At 39.1% G+C, this 23,763-nt stretch overlaps 1 protein-coding gene across 2 annotated transcripts in view; it reads left to right on the top strand.

Annotated features, from left to right (window-relative positions):
• Window positions 1-213: 213 nt before the first annotated feature.
• Window positions 214-23,763, top strand: part of LOC110872484 (G-type lectin S-receptor-like serine/threonine-protein kinase At4g27290) — a 72,635-nt gene continuing 49,085 nt past the window's right edge. The window contains exons 1-7 of one of the 2 annotated variants that reach the window (XM_022185766.2): window positions 214-1,951; window positions 2,034-2,174; window positions 2,264-2,418; window positions 2,497-2,707; window positions 2,796-3,033; window positions 3,113-3,263; window positions 3,336-3,805. In XM_022185766.2, the coding sequence (XP_022041458.1) occupies window positions 670-1,951; window positions 2,034-2,174; window positions 2,264-2,418; window positions 2,497-2,707; window positions 2,796-3,033; window positions 3,113-3,263; window positions 3,336-3,623 (2,466 nt within the window). In that variant the 5' untranslated portion in view covers window positions 214-669 and the 3' untranslated portion in view covers window positions 3,624-3,805. Of the gene's footprint in view, window positions 1,952-2,033; window positions 2,175-2,263; window positions 2,419-2,496; window positions 2,708-2,795; window positions 3,034-3,112; window positions 3,264-3,335; window positions 3,806-23,763 lie in introns of those variants that run through there. The other variant, XM_035976547.1, reaches the window with a different exon arrangement.

Raw genomic sequence — 23,763 nt, 5'->3', positions numbered from 1 at the left:
TTCAATGAATTCCGCCTCTGATTCAGTCTGAGCACTCTTCTGATCGACTCGTCAGGACGTCTAACGATCCTACAATAATAATAATAATAATAATAATAATAATAATAATAATAATAATAATAATAATAATAATAATAATAATAATAATAATAATAATAATAATAATAATAAAATCAAATTCCAAAATAATAAAAATATCAAACCCCACAAACTTCAATCACCTTTCCCAATTCTCAATTGTGTAACCAGTTCCACCAATCATAACAGAAAACGGCGACTCTCCGGCAGTTTTCGGCTGGGTGATTGATTTTCAGGAAACTCCGTTGGGGAATCATGGTTGACTGACCGATTGTTGTCATTTTGGTGATGTTCGCATTGGAGAAGATGAATCAGTCGACGGAACTAAACGATGAGAATGAATCCAATTTGTTTGTTCAATTCCTTGATTTTCATGGAGTATTTACTGACCGGAGAGAGGCTGACCGGAGTTGGGTAATTTATCTTTTCTCTATTTATAATAGAGAAAATTCAAAACAAAGAAAGTGTTCAAACTGAACAAGGACTTTTCATGTGCCTAATAATGGGTGGAAATTTTCAAAGGTGGTGACCAAAAGATGAGTCAAGTTTACTTTATATCACAACCATCATCCAAATCTCACACCCACATCAATGGAAACTGGATCAATGATTCTACTATTCTCATGTGCCTTATTCTTGCTTCTGTCACCTTGTGCAACACGAGACACCATATCTACAAATCAAGTTATTAAAGATGGAGACACAATAGTATCAGATGATAAAATGTTTGAACTTGGGTTCTTTAGCCCGGGAAAATCCAAGAATCGGTACGTAGGGATCTGGTACAAGAAAATATCAACGGGTACTGTCGTATGGGTTGCTAACAGGGAGACACCAATCACAGATAACTCAGGCATGCTCGAACTTAGCGAACAGGGAAACCTACTAATTCGCAGCGGTGACAATACAGTGATCTGGTCATCCAATTCCATGGTTTTGACGATGAGTAATAATACAGTGGTGGTGGTGCAGCTTCTGGATACTGGAAATCTTGTTGTGTGGGATAAAAGTACCAAGGACGAAAGTCTAATCTGGCAAAGTTTTGATCATCCAGGTAACACCTGGTTACCAGGAATGAAACTTGGAAAAGATTTAGTAACAGGAATAGAGCGGGTTATAACACCATGGAAGAGTGCAGATGATCCTGCACCAGGTGAATATTTACACTGGCTAGACACAAATGGATATCCACAACTGTTTGACAGACAAGGTTCGGTTATACGACGGAGATATGGACCATGGAATGGTCTTAAATTTCAAGCTATACACATGGGAAACCCAAATCCCATTTACTCGTTTCAATTTGTTTTTAACGAAAAGGAAATATATACCAAATATGAGCTTAAAAATTCGGTTGTTCAAAGGCTCGTCGTGTTGCCAGATGACATTGCAGTGCATTTGCGATGGATGGATCAAACCCAAAAGTGGGTTGTGCATACTATTGGAGCAGCAACAGATAGTTGTGGTGGTTATGGACTTTGTGGGCCATATGCAAGCTGCAACACTAAAAGGTACCCCCCTTGTACTTGTATGGCAGGTTTTAAGCCTCGGGTCCCAGATGAATGGGATAGAGCAAATGGGTCGAGTGGGTGTGAACGTAAACAAGCTTTAGATTGTGGGAGTGGGTCTGGCTTTAAAAAAATTACAGGAGTTGTATTTCCGGACACACGTCATTCATGGTATGATAATAGCATGACGCTTGAAGAATGTGAGATGGCTTGCAGAATGAACTGCAATTGTACGGCTTATGCAAATTCAGATATCAGAAATGGAGGAAGCGGGTGTTTGCTTTGGTTTGATGAGCTTATGGACACCACAGAGAATGATGAAAACCAGGATCTTTATATAAAATTGGCTACCTCTGAGTTAGCAGGTACACCTTTAAGATTTTAACTTATTTTTGAGTTGTAATAAACTTAATAGACTTGTAACATTATTGTTAATCGTTCGTGAAGGAAAAGAATTTTCCCCATCTAGCTTAAACAAGAAGAAAAGAGTATTTATCGTGGTATTTTCAACATCTGTTGTGCTACTTCTATTGGTGGTGGCATATGCTTGTATAAAGAAACAGAAAAGGCTTCATATGAAAGAAAGAGGTAATTTAAGTAGTTTTTATACACTTTGGAAACTTATATAATTCTTGGCATGTTTATGTACACTGTACACTGCACATGTTATTTTGTAGAAGATAGGTATGCCCTTGATAAAAAGGATAATAGTGTGTGGATGGAAGATATTGACGAGCTACCTTTACTTAGTCTAAATAAAATAGTCAAGGCTACAGATAACTTTAACATCAACAAAAAGATTGGAGAAGGTGGCTTTGGTCCAGTTTACAAGGTAACTAATTGGTACCATAATACAGAAAGGAACTTGTATTACAAAGTGTAACAAAAAACTGTAACCTTGTTATTTTAGGGTGTGTTGGAAGACGGACAAGAGGTAGCGGTGAAGAGGCTCTCAGAAACATCCCGGCAAGGGATTGAAGAATTCAAGAATGAAATCATTTGTATTGCCAAACTTCAGCATCGCAATCTCGTGAAGCTTCTTGGATACTGCAATCACAGAAATGAAATGATTTTAGTTTATGAATACATGACAAACAAAAGCTTAGACTTATATCTATTTGGTTCGGCTCTCTCTATGATTTCATATAGTACCTTGTTTTCACGCTTTCATATCAAATTAGTGTTACATAAGTAATTCATTTGTGTCAGATGAAACAAGGAGCTCGATGCTTGACTGGCCAAAACGATTTAATATTATACAAGGGATGGCTCGAGGTATTCTTTATCTACATCAAGATTCCCGCCTTCAAATCATCCACAGAGATCTCAAGGCAGGTAATATTCTTTTAGATGGTGACATGAACCCCAAAATCTCCGACTTTGGGCTTGCTAGAAAGTTTGTAGGATCCGATACTGCTACTAAGACAAAGAAAGTTGTGGGAACATAGTAAGAATCTTAAACAATAATTTACGGAGTATTGAATTATTTTTGCTACTACTCCCCCTAATGAATAAGTTCTTTGCAGTGGTTATATTTCTCCTGAGTATGCAGTACACGGACGATTCTCTATAAAGTCCGATGTATATAGTTTTGGTGTGTTGGTATTGGAGATCGTGAGTGGTAGGAAAAACAGAGAATTCTCTCATGATGATCATAATGACAACCTTCTTGGACATGTATGTTACACTCACTAATGTTTTTCATTAAACAATTTCATTTTGGTAATTTATATGTTTGATCTGATTCAGGCATGGAGACTCTATAAACAAGGCAGATCCATTGAACTTATGAGTGCATCTTTACATGCCTCTTGTGTCATCCCTGAAGTGTTAAGATCGATACATGTTGGATTATTATGTGTGCAAAATCATGCAAAAGATAGGCCCACTATGTTATCAGTGGTTTTAATGCTGGTCAGTGAGAGTGTGTTGCCTCAACCTAAACATCCAGCCTTTTACTCTGAGGAGAGCAGTAGTGAACTTGAGTCTGTTTCTACAGTTGATGGTTCCATGATAACACATTTATACGCCCGATAGCAAGCAAATGATCCTTTCAGATTTACATAAAGCCGTAACATTTTCCCGGAAGTTGCTGTAGTGAATACATGATAATACAGAAGTCAAATAAAGGAATTTCAAAAACATGGGGTGAGACAAAGCAGAGGAAGAAATAGCATATGTATGTTGATGTATCATTATAGATTTATGGTTTTCAAATTTAAACCAAGTTCTTTGAGACACATAATCAAACACTTGGTGTACATATTTTTACGGTTCTATTAGTAAATTATGTTAAAGGTTGTAACATATTATTCATCAAACTGCTTACAACTTAGACTATACGGTAACATATTATTCATCAAACCGCTTACAACTTAGACTATACGGAGCGGGGAGTTTAAAAAGGGGGCGTTATGCAACATGTGATGTCACGTCAGTACTCGTCAGAAAAGTGGCGTGATGCAAAAACGGGAGGAGTAGGACGGGACGTGAAAGAGTGACGTTATTCAACACGTGGCACACACTTATTATTATTATTTTGTTATTCAAAATTATATAAAATCTATTTAATTTAAAAAAAAACATTAATACTAAAACAAACATAACATTAATAAGAAAATATTACATAATTTAAAAAATAAAAGCATTACATAACTAAAAAAAACACTTTTTTGGTATTTTCTGCCCCGCTGACCTCATTGTCCCTTAGGACCTAATCATCCACCCGGAAACTGACAGCGGTTGCCCTCTTGTTGTAATAACTGGCCATTGCTCGCTTGTACCACGCTTCGCTGATAGCCGCTGCTTCGCGCCGTTCTTCAAAGAGGTTGAGAATTTCCTAGAGGCGTTGATCATTATTATCTTGTGTGGTCAAACGCCTTAATGACTGTATTCCAACCTCTGCTGGAATCATTGCTTTTGCGCCGTAAGTTAGGCTAAACGGTGTCTCTTTGTTGCCTGATTTCGGCGTTGTCCTATGAGCCCATAAGACTGTCGGTAACTCGTCCACCCAACAATCGCCTTCCCGATCAAGGCGTTTTTCGATTCCGTCCAGCAAACTCCTATTAGCCCTTTCTACCTGGCCATTGCCCTGGGGGTGGGCCACCGAGGTGAAAATTTTTTGTATGTCAAGGTCTTTGCACCATTCCTGGATCGTCTTATCAGCGAACCGAGTTCCGTTGTCACTAACCAAGTACAGCGGTAAGCCGAAACGACAACTATATGTTCCCAGAGAAACTTCTTGACGTTGTCCGCCCCAATCTTTGCCAGGGTTTAGCCTCAATCCATTTTGTAAAATAATCTATTGCAACGATAAGGAATTTGACTTTACCCAGGGCTGGGGGAAAAGGACCCACAATATCGATGGCCCATTTTTGGAAAGGCCATGACGTTGTTACTGGTATCATACTGTTCTTGGGGCACAAGGTTTGCGGCGCATAACGTTGGCGTCTCATGCATTTACCTAATTCTTTCACCGCATCCTCATGCATCCCAGGCAAATAGTATCCGGCAGTTGTTATCTTGGCCGCTACAGAACGGGGTCCAGCATGGATACGGCAGATTCCTTCATGTATTCCGTTAATCAAATATTCCGCTTCTGTGGGAGAGACATAGCGCAGAAGCGGGCCTAGGTATGACTTCCGATACAACGTTCCTCCCAGCAATTCATATTGTAGGGCTTTGGCCTGGATCTTTCTTGATGAACCTTTTGATGCTGGCAGTTCCCCGTTTGTCAGATATTTTACGAGGGGTGTCATCCAACATCCATCTGCGGTACTCATGGCTGACACTTCCCCCTCCGCTGTAGATGGGGTGTGTAGCGTCTCTATTTTAACCTCATGCTCCATTCCTGATGTTGCTAACTTACTAAGCGCGCCAGTAATCTGGTTTTGACCTCTATGAACATGTGTCAAGCTCACGTTATTAAATTGGGCGATAAGGCTTTTTGCTTTAGCCAGATACTTGGCTATCGTTTCGTCGCGAGCTTCATAAGTCTCATTGATTTAGCTATTTACCAACAAAGAATCCACGTATGCATCGACCCGGGTAGCTCCCATGGCATGCGCCATTTGTAACCCCACCAACAGCGCTTCATATTTTGACTCATTGTTCGAACACCCAAACTCGAACTTTAGGGCGTACATCAGCTTAACCCCTTTCGTTTCTCACACCCCAATATTTCCACGTATCACCAGTGGGCCCGGTGGGGAGTATCGTGACGTAGTTGATATCATCATAGTCAAATAATCACAATTCAAATGCACAGCGGAAGTCTAAAGTAAATATATTACAAACCGATTCAAAAGTAACATCAATATTACAACAGAATGTAAGATGGATCCACAGGCGGATCTTAAAACAGAAAGATGAACACTGTTCAACAGACTTTAGACGTTTAGAACTTGCAAGATTCCCTATTAACGCCCTGAGCTCCCAGCCAATTACGTACAGTACCTGTCACTTAATCTTTTTGGAAAATACGTCAGTTTACACTGGTTAATACAATTAACTGACTCTTTTGAAAATGTTTAAGAAAATTGATTTGAGTGCACAAGGCACAAATATCCTTTTTAACTTGGGACAAATATTTAAAAATAATCTTGTATACAGATTTATATGTTTGCCGTCCGTCAGGGCCGGTTAGAAGAGCCGGACAAGATTAACTGACACACCACAAGTATAATGCCCACAAGGAAAAGTCCTTATTGTGGATTACCATTTTTACATATGCAACTGTCAGGTGTATGCCTACACCCCGTGCCTAAGTCGTGGTCATTTCAACGAATGATGCCAAGGATATCCGGGACATGGTCATTAACCCCCCCAAAGGCCATATACTAAACAAAACAGATTAAAACGGGTTACGTAAATATATTAATCACAATCCGATTTAAATAACTACATACCCGACCAAGCGGTATTATTATAATACCGTATCCCAAGCCCGTATAACGAAAAATAAGTTAAAAGTATTTACCTGAGCTTAAAATGCAATTTATACTCAGCCGTATATTCTAATCAGCAAGCACAAGTACCTCTATTGGGGCTCTTAATCTGGAACGAAGGTTTTATTAACCTGTTAGATTCCTAACGGGTCTTATTTAAGTCGTAACTTAGGCCGGCTTGTTTTAAGGAAAGGTTTACAGTTCAAAACACTAAGCGAAGACCGGATTAGAATGTGTTTTAGACCCGACAAGTATGAAGACTTGTATAATATGGGTAAACTAAACACATTCTGGATTTTGAAGTGAAAATGAGAAGGTTTGACCCGTTTCGGTCAATTTATGCAAACTAGTTACATAAAACTTACCGATCGCGTAAAATGCATAACGGGTAACCAAAAGAGTCATGAACATGTTCCAAAAGTTAATATGCTTTTAATATGTTGTGATATCAGTAGGATACCTTCCGTTATGCCCAAAATGAATTTAAAACCAATTTATGCCCTGTAGGGGTATTTTGGTCATTTTAATGTTTATAAAAGAGGTTAAATAATAAATCTGAGTTTCTGGTCTAAATAATCAGTAAAAATATTTATTTTATCAAGTTATATCAGTAAGATGTCTCACATATGTGAAATTTGTCATTCATAGCCAAACTATGCACCGCAGGGGCATTTTGGTCATTTCACATTTGCTTTAAGGGTTAATTTTGGAAATCTGAGTTCAAAACTTTTATTTACTATTAAAGTATAAAAATTTATTCATAACATCAGTAAGTATCAAGCTTTAGGTGTCTAATATGGTTTCAAACCATACTATGCGCCTAAATCGCATAAAAGTCGGTATTTGACGATATTCGGTTTAAATAGTGAAATCTGAGATTTTGACCAGCCCTTATAGTTTAAAATAACTTATTTATTATATAAAATCAATAGAAAAAGGTTTGACATGAAAAGGATGTATAAAACTCATTTTATTAACAAAAAGAGCGTTATCGTCAATTACCGAGCCTATACGAGAACTCTATGTTATAATCATCTTAAAATTTGATAAAAATTTCCAAAAATCCCAAAATATTGTATTACATCAGTAGGTAAAAGGTTTGATGTCAAAAATTGAGTTTACATAGGATTTATATCAAATATGCCGTTTAATTAATAAAAAGGCCTTCGTTTACGATATTGAGCATAACTCTCATTTTAGACCGTAAACTGATGTCAAACTTTTAGGACATACTTAAATATCAGTAATCAAGGTTTTTGTCCTCTCACATTTTCAAAAATCTCGTTGTTTTCAAAAATCTCGTTTTAGGACATACTTAAATATCAGTAATCAAGGTTTTTGTCCTCTCACATTTTCAAAAATCTCGTTTTAATATCAAAAGGGCATAACGGTCAACTTTTAGGCATATAACGGAAACATGCATATGAACTTAAATTCTAAGGGATCATGTAGTATAACTTCAGGGGGTTATACTAACATATAATATGGTTACAAAGGAACCCTAAGGCATAATTAAACTAAGCTAATTCGGGTCAGAACTGAAAGTCAATGCAAAAGTCAAACTTTGCGACTTTCGGTTGGGAACCGAGCCTATACTTAGAATTGTCGGGTTGAACATGCTTAGACATGTTCAACTAATTGTAACACCTCGAAAAATTCATGTCCAATAATGTATTGACACGTGTTGTAAGCTTTGAACATGTGAAAGAATACTTTAAGAGGGACTAAAGTTGACAAGCAAGGAAACTATGTGAATATAAGGGTTCAAGTGTCAACAATGGATATATATATTTTAAAATAGCCCTACAAGATGTTTATACCTTCAAACGAATAAATCATGGATCATACGGAGCTAAATATGAAAGAAAGTGAGAGATTACAAACTACAGGGGCTAAATGTGTCAACATGTTTAAAGTATACCTCTGAGTGACCTTGTGGCAAACCCGAAGCTTTGTAACAATAAATTATGCTCACTAGAATGTGTGATAAAAATTTCATAAAGTTTCGTTATCGTATGAGAAAGTTATGATAAAATTCGTGTACAAAGGGTTAAAAGCGTCAACGTTGCAATTTAAGGCCTTACGGGTGATCACAAAGTTAATCAAGGACTTAACCAAGTTTGTATATGTCTTGGAGCCCTTAAAAGTCAAGTTAGAGGGTTAAAATTGTAAGAAATAAAGTTAAAACCTCATTTAGAAGGACCAGGGACCAAAACAGCAAATTTGGAAAGTTGAAATTCGTTCACAAGGGCGTCGCGCTACGCGTAGGCTCCTTAGGGGACCTACGCGTGACGCGAGGGGTCATCTGATTCGAAAAAAATGGCAGCTGCCTGTTAAAGCTGTTAAACCGACTCAAAACCTTGTTTTTACATACCAGGGGCTGCACCAACCAGTTTGCATGCAATAGGGGCACTTGTCTTGATCTGGAAACAAGCATAGACCTCTTTGGCATCATCTTATGTGATCAAAACCCCTATATAAGAAAATCTAAGTTGCAACATTTGGGCACTTGCATTTGAAGCATTCACAACTTCACTTCTGGAGCTCCTCTGATTAACCTCAAGCTTCCTAGTGATCCCTAGTCGTAATTAGGACTCTTGTAAGTACCCTTAACCCTTCCTAATCCAGTTTAGCTTAGTTAATTAGCTAAAAGTCAAACCGTCGTAATTAAAGTTTGACTTCGAGATTACTCATAATTTATTTAGTCAAATCTCGAATTAAAAATACCTATGAGTGGGTAATTATGTGGGTAATAAACCCTTAAAAGGGTACTCTCAGATTCCCACTCTAACTATGTCAATTGTCGGGTCAAAGCTTACTTTAAAAAGTCAACAGAATGCTCATTTTCAAATTAATACATAATTAGCAATATAGGATCCATGCAACCTGTTTTATCATTAATATAACTTGGTAAATAATGTAAGAACATGTCTAAACATGTTCCCCCGACAATTTTTAGTTTAGGCTCGGTTTGGAGCCGAAAGTCGCACAGTTTGACTTATGCTTTGACTTTCAGTTCTGACCCGTTTAAGCCAAGTTTAGGATTGCCTTAGAGCTTCTTTTGGACCTAGTTACATGTTAGTATAACCCTCTGTGATTATACGGCTTGGTTCACTAGTTCTTTAATTACCATGCAAGTTTCCGTTAAATGCTCGTATGTTGACCATTATGCCCAAATGACCTTAAAATGTGATTTTTGAAAGTGTAAAAGAGTAGATATCTTATTAATTGATTTATAAACTTGTACTTAAAATTTTACATCAGTTTGAGGTCTAGATTTAGAGTTATGCTCATTAGTGTAATTAGAAGCATTCTTAGTAATTAATTGGCATAATTAGCATATAGCCTATCTAAACCCAAATTTTTATACAAAACTTATTACCTACTGATATAAAATAATATTTTGGGATTTTTGGAGATTTTTATTTATTTTTAGGCTGAGCGTAACTTAGAGTTTTAAGCTTATTTAGGTTATTGCCGGTTTTGCCCTTTTAGGCTATAAAATGAGTTTTATAAATCCTTTTGACCTCAAACCTTTTTCTACTGATTTGTTATGATAAATAAATTATTTTAAGCCTTCTGGAATATTAAAAATATCAGCTTTTCCTTCAAAACCCGGAAATGGCTCCAAATCGCCTTTTTAAGCATTTTTACGACATAGTATGTATCAAAACTAGTTTATATATAAAAGGTTTGATACCTACTGATATATTCAGTAAATTTTTATATTATAACAGTAAACAAAGGTTTAAACTTAGACTTCCAGTTTTAACCTTTTAGGCTTATGTGAAATTACCAAAATGACCCTTCGGTGCATAATAAGGTTATAATTAATAAAATTCACATATATTTGATACCCTACTGTTATAACCTATCAAATTAAGTATATTTACTAAATAAACCAGACCTGTAACTCAGATTTCAAATTTAACTCTTTTATACCCTTTAAAATGACTAAAATGCTCTTCCGGGGCATATTTTGAGTTAAAAATCACTTTGGGCATAATAGGACATATCTTACTGATATCCCAACATATTTAGTGCATATTAACTCAGGAAACTTGTATATGATTCATATGGTTACTCGTTACGCACTTTACGCGTTCGGATCGGCTTATGTAACTAGTTCGCATATATTAGCCGAAACGGGTCAAACCATATCATTATTGTCTCAAAATCCAGAATGTGTTTAGTTTACCCATGTTATGCAAGTCTCCAAACTTGTCGGGTCAAAACCACATTCTAATCCGGTCTTCGCCTTCCATGCGATTGAACTGTATTCTTTCTTTAAAACTAACAGGTCTAAGCTTAGGCTAAATTAATGACCCGTTAGGATTCTAATAGGTTATTATAACCCTTCGTTCCAGAATAGGAGATCCAGTAAAAGATATTTGCACTTGCTTATTGTGACTGTACTTGCTCAGGTAAATACTTTTAACTTATTTTCCCTATACGGGCTTGGGGTACGGTATATAAAATACCGCTTGGTCGAGCATTTGACCTTAATCGATTAGTGGTTAAGTATTATCAAGATGACCCGTTTAAAAATTTGTTTTGTTTGTTTAATGCCTTTGGGAGTTTAATGACCATGTCCCGGATATCCTTGACATCATTCAAAGAATGGCCACGACCTTAGCACACGGGTGTAGGCGTACACCCATCAGTGCATTTAAAATTATCAAGGTATAACCGCTGGTTTCCCGCCGCAGGACTATACTATGTGGTGTGTCTATTAAACTTTAACCCGGCATGAACCGGGCTACTAGACGCAAAATAAACATGTAATTCTTTACAAGTATTATATTCAAATAATTATCCCAAGTTATAAAAAATCTTTTTGTGCCATGTGCATTCAAATCAATTTTCTTAAACATTTTCAAAATGAGTCAGTTAAATTGTATTTACCAGTGTAAACTGACGTATTTTCCCAAAAAGATTAAGTGCAGATACTACGCGTAATAGGCTGGCCTCTCCTTAGCATCGCTTAGAGTCTCGCAAGCTTGGATGCTAATAAATCTATTGAACATGTTTCCTTTTTCTTTTGATCCGCATGTGGATCTATTTCAACTGCTTGTGATACTTAATATTATAATAATTATTCGGTTGAAATAAATCTATCTTTTGCTTCCGCTGTGCATATTAAATTTGTGTTGTTTGACTATGATGATATCAACTACGTCACGATACTCCCCACCGGGCCCACCGGTCACACGTGGAAATTTGGGGTGTGACAGGTTGGTATCAGAGCCAACACTAAGTGAATAAAACACTAGCCTTTTGTGTTTAATTTCAGTGCACAAATTGCACATTCCTCGAGTTCCGTGTCTAGACAAAGAACATATGACAAATTTTATTTTTGTTTTATTTTGTCTTTTATTTTATATATATTCTTTTTGTTATCTTAATTATGTTTGCAGGTTTAAGAATGCAGCCCAGGATGAGACGAGGACGAGGTAAGGCTCCATTTACTAGCCACGACCATGAAGCCGGGCCTTCTCACCGGCGTACACCCTCGATCACAATGAGCACTAGCCCTCAGGAGCCATGGAGGGTTTACGTTGAACCCGGGAGGCGATCAGTCTCCCTAAGTTCCTCACCTTCTTACTTACATTCTTTTGCGCCGCAATCCGAAAACGAGCCCGTCAACCCTCCGCCTTCCTTTATACCGTTGCAGCGGTCAAACTCGCCCCATTCTTTTGGTGACCCTACCCCTGCTTTTCAAAACCGGTTCAACCCGGCTAATTTCATCCAAGAACCCGTGGGTTTTAACCTACTAGGACCCGAAGATCATTTTTCGGGTAATGACGACATGGATGAAGATACGGATCCCGTGGAGCCTGCAACCGGGACCCCGAACCACTCCATCGAAATCTCCGATGGGTCATCTTTTCGTGGATCACCTTACCGTGGTCCTGACAGCTACCAGGCGAGGTTCAACCAGTGGGACTGGTATTTTACCCCATCCGAACACTCGTCTCCGTACCAGCAGCAGCAGCAGGATCATTCCGAGGATTCCCGATTTGTGGCAGTCACTCCGCCACCACCTCCTCCAGTGGAGCAGCCGCTTCCGGAACCACTGAGGCGGAGAAGGTCAAACGCACGGATGTCCGTGCGAGGGGGAGTCCGCATCAGCACTCCCCAGCCTTCGAGTGGCAGCCATTATCCGCCACTCCAAGAAGAAGAAGACCCGCGGATGGGGGGGACCATCAAACCCCGTCACGGAGGCGAACCCTGCACCTGTGGTGCCACCATTGGGTTTTGATAACCCAATCCCTGCCTACGCCGGTTCAGCGACGTATAACCCTTTTGAGCAGCCAGCTCATACCCATTACGATTATGCCAATGTGGACCCATACCAGGAGGCATGGGACTATAATGCTCGTCACCCAGAGGGACCCTATGGTGGCCTTTGGACTACTGGTTACCCAACTTATGGGTACCAGCGTCCGCCACCTCCTCAACCTCTGTATCAGCTGCCGCAGCCGCAACTGATCCCGCCGGAGCGCCAACAAGAAGTCCTTGAAAGATTGCACCGATGTGAATGGGAAATTCGAACAGAGCGTAGTAACACTCGAGGCTTCTTCAAGGGGTTGTCAGACCTGATCAAAGGGAAGTCCAAGAGAAGGGGTCATTGAAGACCTTTTGTTATTTATTTTATTTAGTTGTAATCAAGTCCCTGCGTGGACTTTTGCTTCAGTACACAGCCCCTGCGTGGGCTTGTCTTTTTGTACTCTGCCCCTGCGTGGGCATGTCTTTTGTTAACCCCTACATGGGTTTGTTGTTTGTTTCGCCCCTGCGTGGACATGTTATTTGGTAGAAGTCCCGTTTAGGGCAAAAGATGTACTTGTTTAATTTATTAATGAGATGTTTAATTTAAATTTTCATTTTGTTTGTTATTAACTATGTGCATGACACATAAAATAAATGAAAATAAATTTTATTATTAAAAGATCTACCATTATATTAAAATGGCAAAATCTAAAAAAGACAAGACCTAGCCATGTGTTATCATAAGACAGGGCCAAGATGGTAGTGCCATAATTAGGTTCAGATCCATATTAACATCTCAATTTAGGAATGTTCTGCGTTAATTATTAAAAGAATCTTGAAGGTAAAACCTAGCCTACGTGTCGCTGCAGACATGGCCAAGATGGTAGAACCTACACAAAAGATTCAAATTCTTGTTAACATCTGAAAGCATGTTAACATTCATGACAAACTGTGATGCGATAAAATCACATAGGTCATCTTTTAATTGGGTTATTTAAAATTCCTTTAATTATCAAACCATCCCTTAAGGATGAAGTGCCTACGGGCAATAACTAATGTCCTTTTTGGACTAAAGACAGTAGTAGCTTATAACTCCCTGTCTAGAATCAGGCAATAAACTTTAATTAAAGCCTTAATACCTTGACTCCGTAAAAGTCTTGGTTTATATATTAAATTTGTCTCTGTGACTATGCCCTTTTGTGCTATTGTTAAATTAAAATATAGGATTATAATAAAGATCCTGAACATAAAATAATTAACAAATTAACCTAAAATGGCTATTAAAACCATGGTTAATAAATCATATAATATTGTAAAAATTTCTAAATAAAACCTTGCCCATTATTTTCTATATGTAGCAATTGAAGCTACATGGCTAGGTCGGATTAATTGAATAGTCATCCGGTGGAAAACCACGATAATGTTAGGATACAGCTGACTGGTGCAGAGCTGCAAGCACTAGTTGATAATGCTGTTACAAGGGCTTTGAATCGGCAAAACAGTGAGTCTTCTGGGACTCGAAGTAGGACCTTATCTACATCGCATTCTAAACCCAAGACTCATTCTGAGGCTCACAACAAGCCACCCTCTATCCAACCTAAGCCTAAGAAAGAGGAACCTAAGAAAGATGATGATCGACATTCCTCAAACGAAAACAGTATTCCATCCAAAAAAAGATTGTATTTGATGATAAGCCTCGTGCCAAGGGTTGCACATACAAGTACTTTGTTTCATGTAAGCCCCGAGATTTCACTGGGAAGAAAGGGGCTGTGGATTGCATGACTTGGTTAGATGAGACGGACACTGTGGTAGATATAAGTGGATGTGCTGAAAGGGATATCGTGAAGTTTGTATCCCAGTCTTTCAAGGGTGAGGCCCTAGCCTGGTGGAGATCGTTGATTCAAGCTACCGGGAGGATTCCACTGTACAATATGACATGGGATCAATTTGTCGCTCTTATCAAGGAAAACTACTGCCCTCAGCATGAGGTGGAAAAGATCGAGTCTGATTTCTTATCATTGGTTATGAAGAACCTGGATTGCCAAGCTTACCTTACGAGCTTTAATACTATGTCAACGTTGGTTCCTTATCTTGTGACCCCGGAACCCAAAAGAATAGCTCGTTTCATAGGGGGTTTAGCCCCGAAGATCAAGGCAAGTGTGAAGGCCTCTCGGCCAACTACGTTCAGGTCCGTAGCTGATATATCCTTGTCCCACACTTTGGACGCGGTCCGGCAGAGATCGCTGAGGAACACGGATGCCTAGAAGAGAAAGCGTGATGATGACAATTCACGTCGGTCAAACAAAAAGCACAAGGGAAACCATGACCACAAGAAGGGGTCTGAATCTAGGAAGGATGGGCATCAATCTGGGGATAAGCCCAAGTGTAAGGTTTGTAAGAAGCACCATTTTGGGAAGTGCAGGTTTGAGTCAAAATCCCAATCTCAGCCAAAGATATGTGGGATTTGCAAGTCTTCGGAGCACAAGACCCTAGATTGTAAGAAGATCAAAGATGCAACATGCTACAGTTGCAATGAAAAAGGACATATTAAGACAAATTTCCCAAAGTTTGCAAAGAAAGCTGAAGAAGGAAAGAAGACCAATGCAAGGGTCTTCCGCATGGATGCGAAGGAAGCTGTTCAGGACGACAATGTGATAACAGGTACCTTCCTAATTAATGATGTCTACGCAAGAGTACTTTTTGATTCAGGAGCTGATAAATCGTTTGTAGATAATAAGTTTTGTGAGTTGTTGAAAATGCCTGTTAAAGCCTTAAGTGTGAAGTATGAAGTGGAATTAGCTGATGGAACCATAGAAACCGCTTCGACTGTTTTAGAAGCCCAAGCTTGAAGATATCCCAGTCATCTCTGAATACCCCGAAGTTTTCCTGGAAGAACTACCTGGTTTGCCACCAGATAGACAAGTAGAGTTCAGAATCGACATCATTCCAGGAGCAGCGCCTATTGCAAGAGCACCTTATAGGTTGGCACCAACAGAGATGAAGGAATTGAGGACGCAATTAGATGATTTTCTAGCCAAAGGTTTCATTAGACCTAGCTCGTCTCCATGGGGAGCACCAATCCTGTTTGTCAAGAAGAAAGATGGGTCGATGCTTTTGTGCATCGATTACCGTGATGTTAATAAGGTCACTATCAAGAATAGGTATTCTTTGCCCAGGATCGAAGATCTGTTCGATCAGCTTCAAGGAGCAAGCTACTTTTCCAAGATTGATCTGAGGTCAGGCTATCACCAATTAAAGGTCAAAGATGAAGATGTACACAAGACGGCATTTAGGACTCGTTATGGTCATTACGAGTTCCTAGTGATGCCTTTTGGGCTCACTAATGCACCTGCCGCATTCATGGATCTCATGAATCGCGTCTGCAAGCCTTATTTGGATAAATTTGTCATCGTCTTCATCGATGACATCCTCATCTACTCAAAGAGCCAAGCTGACCATGAGAAGCACCTCCATTGTATTCTGAAACTGCTCCATCAAGAAAAGCTCTATGCTAAATTTTCTAAGTGTGAATTCTGGCTTCGAGAAGTTCAATTTCTTGGACATGTTGTTAGCGAGCGTGGTATCCAAGTAGATCCCGCTAAGATTGAAGCTATCATGGATTGGCAAAAGCCAAAGATGCCTACGGAGATTCGCAGTTTCCTAGGATTGGCAGGATATTACAGGCGATTCATCGAAAACTTCTCAAGAATTGCAGCACCCCTGACTCTTCTCACTCGCAAGAATAGCAAGTTTAATTGGGGGCCTAAGCAGCAAGAATCCTTCGATATTTTGAAGCAGAAGTTGAGCAACGCTCCAGTGCTGACATTACCAGAAGGAATTGAAAAACCTGTGTCGATTGAGGACCGACAAGTAAAGAAGCTTCGAAGGAAGCATGTGCCTATTGTCAAGGTAAAATGGGATGCCCGCAGAAGTCCCGAATATACGTGGGAGTTAGAGTCCACCATGAAGGAGAAATACCCTCATTTGTTCTAGCAAATCTCGAGGTCAAGATTTCTTTTAAAGGGGTGAGGATGTAGCACCTCGAAAAATTCATGTCCAATAATGTATTGACACGTGTTGTAAGCTTTGAACGTGTGAAAGAATACTTTAAGAGGGACTAAAGTTGACAAACAAGGAAACTATGTGAATATAAGGGTTCAAGTGTCAACAATGGATATATATATATTTTAAAATAGCCCTACAAGATGTTTATACCTTCAAACGAATAAATCATGGATCATACGGAGCTAAATATGAAAGAAAGTGAGAGATTACAAACTACAGGGGCTAAATGTGTCAACATGTTTAAATTATATCTCTGAGTGACCTTTTGGCAAACCCGACGCTTTGTAACGATAAATTATGCTCACTAGAATGTGTGATAAAAGTTTCATAAAGTTTCGTTATCGTATGAGAAAGTTACGATAAAATTCGTGTACAAAGGGTTAAAAGCGTCAACGTTGCAATTTAAGGCCTTACGGGTGATCACAAAGTTAATCAAGGACTTAACCAAGTTTGTATATGTCTTGGAGCCCTTAAAAGTCAAGTTAGAGGGTTAAAATTGCAAGAAATAAAGTTAAAACCTCGTTTAGAAGGACCAGGGACCAAAAAAGCAAATTTGGAAAGTTGAAATTCGTTCACAAGGGCGCCGCGCTACGCGTAGGCTCCTTAGGGGACCTACGCGTGAAGCGAGGGGTCATCTGATTCGAAAAAAATGGCAGCTGCCTGTTAAAGCTGTTAAACCAACTCAAAACCTTGTTTTTACATACCAGGGGCTGCACCAACCTGTTTACATGCAATAGGGGCACTTGTCTTGATCTGAAAACAAGCATAGACCTCTTTGGCAACATCTTGTGTGATCAAAACCCCTATATAAGAAAATCTAAGTTGCAACATTTGGGCACTTGAATTTGAAGCATTCACAACTTCACTTCTGGAGCTCCTCTGATCAACCTCAAGCTTCCTAGTGATCCCTAGTCGTAATTGGGACTCTTGTAAGTACCCTTAACCCTTCCTAATCCAGTTTAGCTTAGTTAATTAGCTAAAACTCAAACCGTCGTAATTAAAGTTTGACTTCGAGATTACTCATAATTTATTTAGTCAAATCTCGAATTAAAAATACCTATGAGTGGGTAATTATGTGGGTAATAAACCCTTAAAAGGGTACTCTCAGATTCCCACTCTAACTATGTCAATTGTCGGGTCAAAGCTTACTTTAAAAAGTCAACAGAATGCTCATTTTCAAATTAATACATAATTAGCAATGTAGGATCCATGCAACCTGTTTTATCATTAATATAACTTGGTACATAATGTAAGAACATGTCTAAACATGTTCACCCTGACAATTTTTAGTTTAGGCTCGGTTTGGAGCCGAAAGTCGCATAGTTTGACTTATGCTTTGACTTTCAGTTCTGACCCGTTTAAGCCAAGTTTAGGATTGCCTTAGAGTTTCTTTTGGACCTAGTTACATGTTAGTATAACCCTCTGTGATTATACGGCTTTGTTCACTAGTTGTCTAATTATCATGCAAGTTTCCGTTAAATGCTCGTATGTTGACCATTCTGCCCAAATGACCTTAAAATGTGATTTTTGAAAATGTAAAAGAGTAGATATCTTAGTTACTGATATATATAAACTTGTACTTAAAATTTTACATCAGTTTGAGGTCTAGATTTAGAGTTATGCTCGTTAGCGTAATTAGAAGCATTCTTAGTAATTAATTGGCATAATTAGCATATAGCCTATCTAAACCCAAATTTTTATACAAAACTTATTACCTACTGATATAAAATAATATTTTGGGATTTTTGGAGATTTTTATTTATTTTTATGCTGAGCATAACTTAGAGTTTTAAGCTTATTTCAGTTATTGCCGGTTTTGCCCTTTTAAGCTATAAAATGAGTTTTATAAATCCTTTTGACCTCAAACATTTTTCTACTGATTTGTTATGATAAATAAATTACTTTGAGCCTTCTGGAATATTAAAAATATCAGCTTTTCCTTCAAAACCCGGAAATGGCTCTAAATCGCCCTTTTAAGCATTTTTACGACATAGTATGTATCAAAACTAGTTTATATATAGAAGGTTTGATACCTACTGATATATTCAATAAATTTTTATATTATAACAGTAAACAAAGGTTTTAAACTCAGACTTCCAGTTTTAACCTTTTAGGCTTATGTGAAATTACCAAAATGCCCCTTCGGTGCATAATAAGGTTATAATTAATAAAATTCACATATATTTGATACCCTACTGTTATAACCTATCAAATTAAGTATATTTACTAAATAAACCAGACCTGTAACTCAGATTTCAAATTTAACTCTTTTATACCCTTTAAAATGACTAAAATGCCCTTTTGGGGCATAGTTTGAGTTAAAAATCACTTTGGGCATAATAGGACATATCTTACTGATATCCCAACATATTTAGTGGATATTAACTCAGGGAACTTGTATATGATTCATATGGTTACTCGTTACGCACTTTACGCGTTCAGATCGGCTTATGTAACTAGTTTGCATATATTAGCCGAAACGGGTTAAACCATATCATTATTGTCTCAAAATCCAGAATGTGTTTAGTTTACCCATGTTATGCAAGTCTCCAAACTTGTTGTGTCAAAACCACATTCTAATCCGGTCTTCGCCTTCCATGCGATTGAACCGTATTCTTTCTTTAAAACTAACCGGTCTAAGCTTAGGCTAAATTAAAGACCCGTTAGGATTCTAATAGGTTATTATAACCCTTCGTTCCAGAATAGGAGATCCAGTAAAAGATATTTGCACTTGCTTATTGTGACTGTACTTGCTCAGGTAAATAGTTTTAACTTATTTTCCCTATACGGGCTTGGGGTACGGTATATAAAATACCGCTTGGTCGGGCATTTGACCTTAATCGATTAGTGGTTAAGTATTATCAAGATGACCCGTTTAAAAATTTATTTTGTTTGTTTAATGCCTTTGGGAGTTTAATGACCATGTCCCGGATATCCTTGGCATCATTCAAAGAATGGCCACGACCTTAGCACACGGTGTCGGCGTACACCCGTCAGTGCATTTAAAATTATCAAGGTATAACCGCTGGTTTCCCGTCGCGGGACTATACTATGTGGTGTGTCTATTAATCTTTAACCCGGCATGAACCGGGCTACTAGACGCAAAATAAACATGTAATTATTTACAAGTATTATATTTAAATAATTATCCCAAGTTATAAAAAATCTTTTTGTGCCATGTGCATTCAAATCAATTTTCTTAAACATTTTCAAAATGAGTCAGTTAAATTGTATTTACCAGTGTAAACTGACGTATTTTCCCAAAAAGATTAAGTGCAGGTACTACGCGTAATAGGCTGGCCTCTCCTTAGCATCGCTTAGAGTCTCGCAAGCTTCGATGCTAATAAATCTATTGTACATGTTTCTTTTATCTTTTGATCCGCCTGTGGATCTATTTCAACTGCTTGTGATACTTTATATTACAATAATTATTCGGTTGAAATAAATCTATCTTTTGCTTCCGCTGTGCATATTAAATTTGTGTTGTTTGACTATGATGATATCAACTACGTCACGATACTCCCCACCGGGCCCACCGGTCACACGTGGAAATTTGGGGTGTGACAGGTTGGTATCAGAGCCAACACTGAGTGAATAAAACACTAGCCTTTTGTGTTTAATCTCAGTGCACAAATTGAACATTCCTCGAGTTCCGAGTCTAGACAAAGAACATAGAACAAATTCTGTTTTTGTTTTATTTTGTCTATTATTTTATATATATTCTTGTTGTTATCTTAATTATGTTTGCAGGTTTAAGAATGCCGCCCAGGATGAGACGAGGACGAGGTAAGGCTCCATTTACTAGCCACGACCATGAAGGCGGGCCTTCTCACCGGCGTACACCCTCGATCACAATGGGCACTAGCCCTCAGGAGCCATGGAGGGTTTACGTTGAACCCGGGAGGCGATCAGTCTCCCTAAGTTCCTCACCTTCTTACTTACATTCTTTTGGGTTGCAATCCGAAAACGAGACCGTCAACCCTCCGCCTTCCTTTATACCGTTGCAGCGGTCAAACTCGCACCATTCTTTTGGTGACCCTACCCATGCTTTTCAAAGTCGGTTCAACCCGGCTAATTTCATCCAAGAACCCGTGGGTTTTAACCCACTAGGACCCGAAGATCATTTTTCGGGTAATGACGACATGGATGAAGATACGGATCCCGTGGAGCCTGCAACCGGGACCCCGAACCACCCCATCGAAATCTCCGAGGGGTCATCTTTTCATGGATCACCTTACCGTGGTCCTGACAGCTACCAGGCGAGATTCAACCAGTGGGACTGGTATTTTACCGCATCCGAACACTCGTCTCCGTACTAGCAGCAGCAGCAGCAGCAGGATCCTTCCGAGGATTCCCGATTTGTGGCAGTCACTCCGCCACCACCTCCTCCAGTGGATCAGCCGCTTCTGGAACCACCGAGGTGGAGAAGGTCAAACGCACGGATGTCCGTGCAAGGAGGAGTCCGCATCAGCACTCCTCAGCCTTCGAGTGGCAGCCATTATCCGCCACTCTAAGAAGAAGAAGACCCGCAGATGGGGGGACCATCAAACCCCATCACGGAGGCGAACCCTGCACCTGTGGTGCCACCATTGGGTTTTGATAACCCAATCCCTGCCTACGCCGGTTCAGCGGCGTATAACCCTTTTGAGCAGCCAGCTCATACCCATTACGATTATGCCAATGTGGACCCATACCAGGAGGCATGGGACTACAATGCTCGTCACCCAGAGGGACCCTATGGTGGCCTTTGGACTACTAGTTACCCAACTTATGGGTACCAGCGTCCGCCACCTCCTCCTCCTCAACCTCTGTATCAGCCGCTGCAGCCGCAACTGATCCCGCCGGAGCGCCAACAAGAAGTCCTTGAAAGATTGGACCGATGTGAATGGGAAATTCAAACGGAGCGCAATAACACCTTCTTCAAGGGGTTGTCAGACCTGATCAAAGGGAAGTCCAAGAGAAGGGGTAATTGAAGACCTTTTGTTGTTTATTTTATTTAGTTGTAATCAAGTCCCTGCGTGGACTTTTGCTTCAGTACTCAGCCCCTGCGTGGGCTTGTCTTTTTGTACTCTGCCCCTGCGTGGGCATGTCTTTTGTTAACCCCTGCGTGGGTTTGTTGTTTGTTTCGCCCATGCGTGGGCATGTTATTTGGTAGAAGTCCCGTTTAGGGCAAAAGATGTACTTGTTTAATTTATTAATGAGATGTTTAATTTAAATTTTCATTTTGTTTGTTATTAACTATGTGCATGAAACATAAAAATAAAATAAATGAAAATAAATTTTATTATTAAAAAATCTACCATTATATTAAAATGGCAAAATCTAAAAAGGACAAGACCTAGCCATCTGTTATCATAAGACAAGGCGAAGATGGTAGTGCCATAATTAGGTTCAGATCCATATTAACATCTCAATTTTGGAATGTTCTGCGTTAATTATTAAAAGAATCTTAAAGGTAAAACCTAGCCTACGTGTCGCTGCAGACATGGCCAAGATGGCAGAACCTACACAAAAGATTCCAATTCTTGTTAACATTTGAAAGCATGTTAACATTCATGACAAACTGTGATGCGATAAAATCACATAGGTCATCTTTTAATTGGGTTATTTAAAATTCCTTTAATTATCAAACCATCCCTTAAGGATGAAGTGCCTACGGGCTATAACTAATGTCCTTTTTTGACTAAAGACAGTAGTAGCTTATAACTCCCTGTCTAGAATCAGGCAATAAACTTTAATTAAAGCCTTAATAACTTGACTCCGTAAAAGTCTTGGTTTATATATTAAATTTGTCTCTGTGACTATGCCGTTTTGTGCTATTGTTAAATTAAAATATAGGATTATAATAAAGATCCTGAACAAAAAATAATTAACAAATTAACCTAAAATGGCTATTAAAACCATGGTTAATAAATCATATAATATTGTACAAATTTCTAAATAAAACCTTGCCCATTATTTTCTATATGTAGCAATTGAAGCTACATGGATACGTCGGGTGAATTGAATAGTCATCCGGTGGAAAACCACGATAATGTTAGGATACAGCTGACTGGTGCAGAGTTGCAAGCACTAGTTGATAATGCTGTTACAAGGGCTTTGGATCGGCAAAACAGTGAGTCTTCTGGGACTCGAAGCAGGACCCTATCTACATCGCATTCTAAACCCAAGACTCATTCTGAGGCTCACAACAAGCCACCCTCTATCCAACCTAAGCCTAAGAAAGAGGAACCTAAGAAAGATGATGATCGACATTCCTCAAACGAAAACAGTATTCCATCCAAAAAGATTGTATTTGATGATAAGCCTCGTGCCAAGGGTTGCACATACAAGTACTTTGTTTCATGTAAGCCCCGAGATTTCACTGGGAAGAAAGGGGCTGTGGATTGCATGACTTGGTTGGATGAGACGGACACTGTGGTAGATATAAGTGGATGTGCTGAAAGGGATATCGTGAAGTTTGTATCCCAGTCTTTCAAGGGTGAGGCCCTAGCCTGGTGGAGATCGTTGATTCAAGCTACTGGGAAGATTCCACTATACAATATGACATGGGATCAATTTGTCGCTCTTATCAAGGAAAACTATTGCCCTCAGCATGAGGTGGAAAAGATCGAGTCTGATTTCTTATCATTGGTTATGAAGAACCAGGATTGCCAAGCTTACCTTACGAGCTTTAATACTATGTCAAGGTTGGTTCCTTATCTTGTGACCCCGGAACCCAAAAGAATAGCTCATTTCATAGGGGGTTTAGCCCCGGAGATCAAGGCAAGTGTGAAGGCCTCTCGGCCAACTGTGTTCAGGTCTGTAGCTGATATATCCTTGTCCCTCACTTTGGACGCGGTCCGGCAGAGATCGCTGAGGAACACGGATGCCGAGAAGATATAGCGTGATGATGA

Source organism: Helianthus annuus, chromosome 8 (genome assembly GCF_002127325.2).
Source record: "Helianthus annuus cultivar XRQ/B chromosome 8, HanXRQr2.0-SUNRISE, whole genome shotgun sequence".
NCBI lineage: Eukaryota > Viridiplantae > Streptophyta > Magnoliopsida > Asterales > Asteraceae > Helianthus > Helianthus annuus.
This window is presented reverse-complemented; position numbering and strand designations above follow the sequence as displayed.